Consider the following 10,642-nt stretch of genomic DNA (forward strand, 5'->3'; position numbering starts at 1 on the left):
GTCGGAATCGTCATCGGAAACGCATTTCTGGTGATGAATACTTAGATTGTTTCATGTATGTAAGAGAAGGCGTTTTTTGTGTGAGTTTCCTTACCCACTCGAACCGTTGGTTGATAGCGTTGATTTTGTCGTTTGTTACAGACTCTCCCTTCTAAATTTTCCTTGGAGTACGGTATTTTATTTTTTCCTGGCTATAAATATCAAAGATTTTTTCATTAAACAATTCTTTATCGAAAAATAAATAATGCTGAACTCGAATTATTGTCAAATTCGCAAATAACATGCGTATCTTAACAAATCTACTAGCCTACAGTAGTGTGCCAATCACAGAAGTTAACACCGGTTGTGAAAAAGTGAGAAGATCCAATCACATGACAACACACCAGCCTGAAATAGAAAGAAGTAATGATAAATGATTTTTTAGAATGTTATTGCAAAACTGATCGATTTTCTTCATCGGCTCATTTACATCTGTATTGAATACTTCATAATGTTATTATTCGAAAACATTAGCAAAACCTTTGGAAATTGTGGGTCCAGGGCTCTGTAATTTAGTATTTTATTTGGCAAATAAACCTTTTCTTCGACCGTCACCTGTGAGTCTTCTGTAAACAAAACGCGCGAATGGTATCTATGATGCGTTTATTATACCCCACGCAACTATAATGTTTTTGACCCGTCTGTCCTACTCTTGTCATCGCATCTTCTCGCAACAGAATTTCATGAAACATTTTTAGATATTAAGGACATACTATGTAGATGCATATTGACAGGAAATTACGATACGAATTTTTATTTCTAGGAGTTACGCCCCTGTGAACTTATTTGCCTCAATATACTACTGAACCAGTTTGTCATCGAGACTCCTCTGAAAGCACACAACAGAATTGCATGATGATATGTAGATATTAAGGACATACAATGTAGATGTGCATATCGACAGGAAATTAAGATACTTTTTTCTAGGAGTCAGGCTAGGAGTTACGCCCCTTTGAACTTATTTACCCAATATACTACATGTAATGCAACAGTTTTTCATCGCAACTCCTCTGAAACCACACAACAGAATTACATGATGCTTTGTAGATAATAAGGACATAAAATGTAGATGTGCATATCGACAGGAAATCATGATTCATCTTTTTTCTTCTAGGAGTTACGCCCCTTTGAACTTTTTTGCACCGATATGCTACTGCAACAGTTTGTCATCTCAACTCCTCTGAAACCAAACAAAAGAGTTTCATGGAATTTTTTAGATTATAAGGACATCAAATATAGATATCTGTGCATATCGGCATTCCTCTTTGAACTTATTTGCCTCAATATTCTACTGTAACAGTTTGTCATCAAAACTCCTGAAACATTACAACAGAATTTTATGAAACTTTTTAGATAACAAGGACATACTATGTTGATTTGCTTATCCACAGAAAATTATGATTCATTTTTTTTAAATTTTATTTGCCAGTGACAATGTGGTGGCGTGGGGCATGTGAGCGTGCTCACTAAGGTTCATTAATGTCCAATACGCCAGGCCCATATGTAGCTCTCTTTGAATACTGAACAACCTCTAATGATATTGGATATCCGTGGACATACCCCATCAATACTACTGATGTGTAGAAAACTCAGATCAGTTCTAGCCCTCCACTTTTTGATTGATTACCAGTGTTTAAGGAAGGTGTATGCAACATATTGCTGTTCAAATTTGAGACTAGATACAAAGAACATTAAATGGTTTTAAACGTGTTTTCTTCAAAATGAAATACTTTCAAATAATTTTTTTACACTAAAACTGTCATTTTCTTAAACTCTTATTTGATCTGCCGCTGACAAATGAACAAAAAGGTAATGCATTTAATGTGCTATTGAAAACTTTAAATTCGATCATAAATTTTGACCGAAAAAACATGCCAATTGTGATTAACTCCTAGACTACTACACTGCGCGCATTGTTTGGAGACTGATGCGTATACATGGTTACGTTATCGTATCTTCATCCAAATAAATACCTAGTAGAGGAATGACTTATATAAATCAACTATAGAAATATCAATAATTGTAACTATAAAGGCCAGTAGTCTTATCTAGAGAGATTAGTAATCTAACATGAAAGTCTAGAAATCTTAACTAGAAAGTCTAGAAATCTTAACTAGAAAGTCTATTAATTTAAACAACAGACTAAGTATATTTTAATAACACGAATGGCCAGTAATTCTTAAGACTATTAATCTTATGAAGAAAGTCTAGTAATATTTACAAGAAAGAACAGTAATTCTAACGATAGACTAGTAATTTCAAGTTAAAGACCAGTAAAGATAAAACAGAAAGACTAGTGATTTAAACTAGAAAGACAAGTAATCTTAGCTAGAAAGACCAGTAATTATAACTAGAAATTGTATAATGAAAGATAACTAATTATTAATAGACAAACCAGTAATTTTAACTAGAAAGACCCGTAGTTTTAACCAGAAAGAATGTTAATGTAAACTAGAAAGACTGGTAATTGCCCAGTAACGTCAACCAGAAATATTAAATTTTCCATAAAATTACCATTAATTTTTACAAGAAAGACAATTAATTTTCACTAAAACGACAAGCAATTTTTACCAGAATAAAAATTAATTCTAACAAGAAAAAACTAGTAATTTTAACTAAAGACTATAGTAATTTTAACGAGAAAATACTATTAATCTAATCTAGAAAGTCCAGTAAAGTTATTAGGAAGAGTATCAATATTTTGGAAGGACTAGTATAAATAAACTAGGCAGAATGTCAACTTTTAGAAAGGCTTAGCATAAATATTCTAGAAAGACCGGTACTTTTAACAAGAAAGGCCAGAAATTATAACCAGAAAGACTAATGACCTTAACTAGAAAGACTATTTAATGCTACCTTGAAAGACCAGTAGTTTTATTAAGAAAGACTAACAATCGAACTAGGCAGACCATAGTATAAATAAAACTACAAAGTACTTAACTATAAAGACTAGTACTTTCAACAAGACAGACCAGTAATTTACACAAGAAAGACTAATAATTTCAACTAGAAAGACAAGTAAGCTTAACCAGAAGGTAATTTTAAGTTGTAAATGCTTGTAATATAAACTAGACATACTAGCAATTTTAACTACAATGGACAAGTGATTTTAACTTTAAAGACTTGTAATTTAAACTAGACAGACTAATAGTCTTAACTTGAAAGAATAGTAATTTTAACTAGAAACACTAATAATTTTAACCAGAAAGACTAATAACTTTAACTATAAAGATTAATATTTCAACTACGAAGGACAAGTTATTTTATGGTCACTTGAAAAACACCGATATCACTCAGATTACATTTCTACCTTGACAGGTAAGTTTGTATTTAGCCTATGAAATACTTATTTAGCCTTGAGAATTGAAAGGTCAGTTTATCCCATTCATACAATAGAAGTTTACCTATGAGGGTCAGAATGGGGTTTACAGAATAGAGAATACATGTAATAGCAACAAAAAAATAGAGAAAAGAGAAAATGAACAATAAAATAAAATATAGAGAATACTGGGGTGCAAAAGTATAAAATAATAAATGTGCAAAATAACTTGAAAAGATAACTTTAGTAACTGTAATGCAATACTGATAATATAATGGTCAATGTACATAATTGATAAATAATCTTGTAATAAAAAGACTATATAGTAAAATCATTTTCATGAACATTTTACAGAATGTTAATGAGAGTTATTTTTAAGGCTATTAAACATTTTAAAAGGAAAATGCCATAAAAATTTAAGAATACAGATATTAAAAAACCCATGCAGGTCCTCATGTCATTTACATTGTCAATATATAGGACACATCTAGTAAAACTGGTTTTAAACTAAACATCTGGTCAAACTGGTTTGATATAACTGATAGTTTCTTGCCCTAGTTGTATATTTCACAGTGACCTTATGTGTTTGTGCTAAGAGTACATTGTAATGTCATATTTATTGATTTTCTGTTGGGACATGACCTAAATTGTAAACATAAAAAACAGTGACCTGAGATTTCAACTGATATTAGTATAATAAACAATGATAAATTAATATTTGGAATTTTATATCCTGGTTGATGATGTTTTTTTGGGACCAAGATGTTTCTTCATTCTAGTTTATATGATTATTTTAACCTTCAACATTGTTCAATGCACATTCAGGTCTCATTTAAAATATTTTGCAACTATATAATAATTTGTCAGATTTGGTGTAAACTAAAGACAAGACAGTGTTTTAGATAACCTGCAAGCATAGTCTATTTCTATAACAGTCAAGCAGATATTTTTTTTTTTAATATCTGAAAAAAAAACTACCATGTAAAAAAATATATGCAATTTAATATAACCTTAAATAACCCCTAAAACTCAACATTAACAGATTTTTAAGAATTAAATCAAGATGCACAAAGTTTTAAGTATTGGTCAGAATATAGGGTTCTTTTGTACTTTAACAATATCACAATAACAATAAAGTGACCTTAATTTTGGACAAGGTAAATGGCATGAAGCCAAATTTATCAACTTCTATTGTATGAATGGGATAAACTGACCTTTCAATTCTCAAGGCTAAATAAGTATTTAATAGGCTAAATACAAACTTAGATGTGAAGGTAGAATTGTAATCTGAGTGATACAGGTGTTATTCAACTCACCATAACTATAAAAACTTGTTATTATAACAAAACAGACAAGTTAGGCCTGCCAATTGATATTTTATCGTGTATTTTTCTATGTTGTGATGTTATGCTATTGTTTCAGAAAAAGGGAGAAGGTTTGGAACCATTAAAACGTTTAATCCCGCTGCAAATGTTTGCACCTGTCCTTAACCAGGAATCTGATGTATGTAGTAGTTGTCGTTTGTTTATGTAATTTATACGTGTTTCTCGTTTCTCGTATTTTTATATAGATTATACCGTTGGTTTTCCGGTTTGAATGGTTTAACACTAGTTATATTTTGGGGCCCTTTATAGCTTGTTGTTCGGTGAGAGCCAAGGCTTCGTGTTGAAGGCCGTACATTGACCTATAATGGTTTATTTTTTTTAAATTGTTTTTTGGATGAAAAGTTGTCTCATTGGAACTCATACCACATCATCCTATATCTATTAATGTAATAATTTAAACTAGAAACACTAGTAATGTTCACTGAAAAGACAAGATATTTTAACTATGGAGACTTGTAATTTTAACTAGAAAGACAAACAATCTTAACTAGTGAGACTAGTGATTTGAACTAGAAAGCCTAATAATTTAAACTAAAAAGACAAAGTAATTCTAACTAAAAAGACCCAATATTTTGACTAGAATAACTGTTAATGTTTACTAGAAAGGCTTATAATTCTAACTAGACATACAAGTTATTCATACCAGAAAGACAATAAGTTTAACTACAAAGGAAAAGTAATTTTAACTTCAAAGAAAAAGTAATTTAAACTTCAAAGGAAAAGTAATTTTAACTATAAAGACTATTTGCTTAAACTAGAAAGACTTGTAATTTTAACTTGAAAGAATAGTATTTCCAATTAGACAATTTGATAATTTCAACAAGACAAGCTAGTAGTTTTAACAAGAAAGACTAGTGATTTTAACTAGAAAGACAAAATAATTTTCACAAGAAAAAGTAGTCATTTTAACCAAAAAGACACAATATTTTTGACTAGAATAACTATTAATGTTTACTAGAAAGACCTATAAATTTAACTAGACATACAAGTTATTTACACCAGAGAGACAATAAGTTTAACTACAAAGGACAAGTAATTTTTACTTCAAAGGAAAAGTAATTTTAACTATAAAGACTATTTGCTTAAACTAGAAAGACTTTTAATTTCCAATTAGACAATTTAATAATTTTAAAAAGACAAGCTAGTAGTTTTAACAAGAAAGACAAGTGATTTTAACTAGAAAGACAAAATATTTTTCACAAGAAAAAGTCATTTTAACCAAAAAGACACAATATTTTTAACTAGAATACCTATTAATGTTTACTAGAAAGGCCTATAAATTTAACTAAACATACAATTTATTTACACCAGAAAGACAATAAGTTTAACTACAAAGGACAAGGAATTTTAACTATAAAGACTATTAGCTTTAACTAGAAAGACTTGTAATTTTAACTTGAAAGACTAGTAATTTTAACTATAAAGAGCACGTAATTTTAGCTGTAAAGACCTGTAATTTTGACTTGGAAGACTAGTAATTTTGACAAGACAGACACGTAATCTTAACTTAAAAGACTAGTTATTTTAATCTGAAAGACTAGTATTTTCAACTAGACAAGCTAGATATTTCAAATCGGAAGACTAGTAATTTTAACTATAAGACTAGTAATTTTCACTGTAAAAAACAGTAATTTTGACTATGAAGACTTGTAATTTTAACTAGTGAGACTAGTAATTTTACTAGAAAGACCAGCTATTTTAAATATAAATACTAGTAATTTTAACTAAAAAGACAAAATATTTTAACTAGCATAAATACTAATGTTTACTAGAAAGGCTTATAATTTTAACTAGACATACAAGTTATTTACACCAGAAAGACAATAACTTTGACTACAAAGGACAAGTAATTTTAACTATAAAGGACAAGTAAATTAACCATAAAGACTATTAGCTTTAACTATAAAGTAAAATCACCAAATACTGAACTCCAAGGCAAATTCAAAAAGGAAAAGTCCCCAATCAATTTAGAAAGACTATTAGCTTTAACTAAAAAGACCAGTAATTTAAACTTTAAAGACTAGTTATTTTAAGGAAGCTGGCTTATCATGTTTTGGATTGCTTGTCAGATTTTCGAAATCCTCTGGTTTTATCCATTTTAATGCCTTCAAAAAATTTGCCCGGTGACCCCCATTTTATTTTTAAAAATTCGTATCCATGTTTAATGATTAGCCATCTGTAAAAGTCTTATAAAATTTTAATTACTTTTTAACAGTTTTTGAGAACTTCAAATTGTCAATGACAAAACTAAGAAAAGTCAAGAGAGAATATTTTCCCGCCAAAATTTAAATGACTCACATCTCAAAAACAAGCACGGCGACCTGTATATTTTTTTCTCTCTTTGGATTCCTTTATAAATTCCCTATCAATATAAACTAGTGTTTTGAAAAGTTAATTACTTTGAAACTGAGAAGCGAACTCCCTTAACTAAATAGATAAATAATTTTTACTAGTCAGACTAATAAGTTTAACTACAATAAGGAATAATTTCAACTACGAAGGACCAGTATATCTCACTAGAGAGACAAATCATTTTAACAAGAAAGACTATTAATTTCAAATAGAAAGTAGTTATTTTAACTACAAAGTGCAAGTAATTTTGCTTTAAAGACTAGTAATTTTGACTAGCAGATACGTAATCTTAACTTGAAAGAATAGCATTTTCAACTAGACAAGCTAGTCGTGAATTTTAACTGGAAAGACTAGTTATTTAAACTAGAAAGACCATTAGTTTTAACTTTAAAGACTAGTAACTGCAACTAGACAGACTAGTCATTGTAACTAGAAAGACTAGTAATTTTGACTAGAAAGACTGGTAATTTTAACTGTAAAGACCAGTAATTTTAACTATAAAGACAAATAATTTTAACTAGTGAGACTAGTTATTTTAACTAGAAAGGCTAGCAATTTTTACTATAAAGACTAGTAATTTTAACTAGAAAGGCTAGCAATTTTTACTATAAAGACTAGTAATTTTAACTAGAAAGGCTAGCAATTTTTACTATAAAGACTAGTAATTTTAACTAGAAAGGCTAGCAATTTTTACTATAAAGACTAGTAATTTTAACTTGAAAGGCTAGCAATTTTTACTATAAAGACTAGTAATTTTAACTAGAAAGGCTAGCAATTTTTACTATAAAGACTAGTAATTTTAACTAGAAAGGCTAGCATTTTTTACTATAAAGATTAGTAATTTTAACTAGAAAGGCTAGCAATTTTTACTATTAAGACTAGTAATTTTAACTAGGAATCTGATGTACAGTAGTTGTCGTTTGTTTATGTAATATATACGTGTTTCTCGTTTCTCGTTTTGTTTATATAGATAAGACCGTTGGTTTTCCCGTTTGAATGGTTTTACACTAGTTATTTTGGGGCCCTTTATAGCTTGTTGTTCGGTGTGAGCCAAGGCTTCGTGTTGAAGGCCGTACTTTAACCTATAATGGTTTAATTTTTAAATTGTTATTTGGATGGAGAGTTGTCTCATTGGCACTCACACCACATCTTCATATATCTATAGAAAGGCTAGCAATTTTTACTATTACGACTAGTAATTTAAACTAGAAAGGCTAGCAATTTTTACTATAAAGACTAGTAATTTTAACTAGAAAGGCTAGCAATTTTTACTATAAAGACTAGTAATTTTAACTAGAAAGGCTAGCAATTTTTACTATAAAGGCTAGCAATTTTAACTAGAAAGGCTAGCAATTTTTACTAGAAAGGCTAGCAATTTTAACTAGAAAGGCTAGCAATTTTGACTATAAAGACTAGTAATTTTAACTAGAAAGGCTAGCAATTTTAACTCGAAAGGCTAGCAATTTTTACTATAAAGACAAATAATTTTAAATAGTCAGACTAATAATTCTAACTAGTAAGACTTATAGAATTAAATTATTTGATGCCCAAAAAGGCGCATGCCAGGGCCGACCGTGCAAGGGTTGTATAGCCAGTCAAGGTCGTTAAAAACTTCCATTTGTTGTAATAATTTTCACTAGAAAGACTTGTAATTTTAACTTGAAAGGCTAGTATGTTCAACCTGACTAATAATGTTAACTAGAAATACTAGTAATTTTAACTAGAAAAACAAATGATTCTATATATCTAACGTCAGGGTACCCAAATTGCACCGAGTACCCAAGTTGCACCTATTTAGAAAAAAATAGCAACAAAAATCTTACAAGATTTCCTAGAGACTAAACAATTTGTATTTTTATGATTTGATACTATGCACGTCTTTCAACATAGGTAAACATATTTAGATATACACAAAACGTTCACAGTTTTTATCAACAGATGGACTGTTTACAAAAAAAGCAAAATGTACGGAAACGTCACCATGCGACGTCATCAAAACGTCATCTTTTTAAAACTTAGCAAATACAATATATTATAAGTATCCATTTCGTAAAATATGAAGAGTAAGCATGGACAAATATCCAATTGTTCAAAATACTTGAAGAAATTAAACAAAAGCCCGATTATTAGACTTTTGACGATGTGAATCTAAGCATGGATGCAATTTGGGTACTCCTCATTACAGAATCATGGACAGTTTGGAGGTTGATTCAAACCCATTTTTCAATGACTCAATATGGATTAAAATTTAAATTGGTGTACCTATACAATCAAGAAGGATAGGGCTACAAAATAAACACAGTATGGACATTTTTTTCTTGATCATAAAAAAACGTAGGTGAAAAAACTGTCAAAATAGGTGCAATTTGGGTACCGTCACGTTAGGTACACTAATAATTCAAACAAGAAAGACTAGTAAATTAAAAAACGAACTAGTATGAATTTCTCCTTAATTGGGTACATATGTACTAGTTTTTTTACGAGTAATTTACCTGTGTTACTATTTTCTCTGATAATTTCGTTCAATCTGTGTTCCATATTTGGATCTCCTCGCAGACGAATTGATCGGCCATTGTTCTTGGATGTAAACTGTTTCTTAAACACGCTGTTGTCAAAGTTCTGTTGTAGGACTTTCACATATTGTAGCTTTCCATTCCTTTCCAATAATTGATAAAGATATAACCTGCGGTTACCTCTGACAACATACCACGACCCTTGATAGTTCATAACAACTAGTGGTGGTATTCTTGAAATTGGAATAGATCCATTTAAAACCATACGTAATGTTTCGTCCATTGAATGTCCATCCTGGAAATTACAGCTAACACTATCATGAGTAAATCGTAACTCAGACGGTCTCATTTCAGTAATTCTTCCCGTAGAGCCATAATCGGAAGCTGTGTTCCCCATGATGAATACTCGAATAATTCAACGCCTTCTTTAAATACGGTCAATGTTATCAACAGGGGATGGAGTCGTAGTGAGAGGATTTGGGACGACTGGATTATTCGGAATATCTTAATCACGGGTGTCTATTTCTACTTTCATTTTCGGTATCCCGAAAATCGCTTGAACTTTCAGAAACCACAATCTTAGATGCTTGTTGGTCGGTGTAGCCAAGACTCCGTGTTGAAAGCAAACCATTGACCTATAATGGTTTACTTTTATAAATTGTTATTTGGATGAAAAGTTGTCTCATTGGCACTAATACCACATCTTCCTATATCTATATACCTGGTAAATACATCACATGTATAATCAACTGTATCGACGTGCATAACCAATTACAAAGGAGAATAACACTTGACTTGATTTGTAAGAAGATGAGCAGTACGACGGGTGCCACATGTGAAGCAGGATCTACTTTAATATCCTTCCGGAGCACCTGATATTCCCCAAGTTGTTGGTGGGGTTTGTGTTTGTGTACTATAGTATTATTTGTCTGTTTTTGTCTTTTTCTTTATTAGCCATGCCGTTGTCAGTTTATTTCGATCTATGAGTTTGAATTGTCTATCAGCTCTGCTATTTTTCGTCCCAGTTTTATAGT

General features: G+C 30.4%; 1 protein-coding gene across 1 annotated transcript; it reads right to left on the minus strand.

Annotated features, from left to right (window-relative positions):
* On the minus strand, positions 1–10,143 carry LOC134709543 (uncharacterized). Its single transcript, XM_063569703.1, has 2 exons — positions 9,588–10,143; positions 1–387 (listed from the first exon to the last, which is right to left on the minus strand). Exons 1-2 carry the CDS (start codon positions 10,003–10,005, stop codon positions 368–370), a joined length of 438 nt encoding a protein of 145 aa, XP_063425773.1. The 5' UTR covers positions 10,006–10,143; the 3' UTR covers positions 1–367.
* Between the last annotated feature and the right edge of the window lie 499 nt (positions 10,144–10,642).

Source organism: Mytilus trossulus, chromosome 3 (genome assembly GCF_036588685.1).
Source record: "Mytilus trossulus isolate FHL-02 chromosome 3, PNRI_Mtr1.1.1.hap1, whole genome shotgun sequence".
Taxonomy (NCBI): Eukaryota; Metazoa; Mollusca; class Bivalvia; order Mytilida; family Mytilidae; genus Mytilus; species Mytilus trossulus.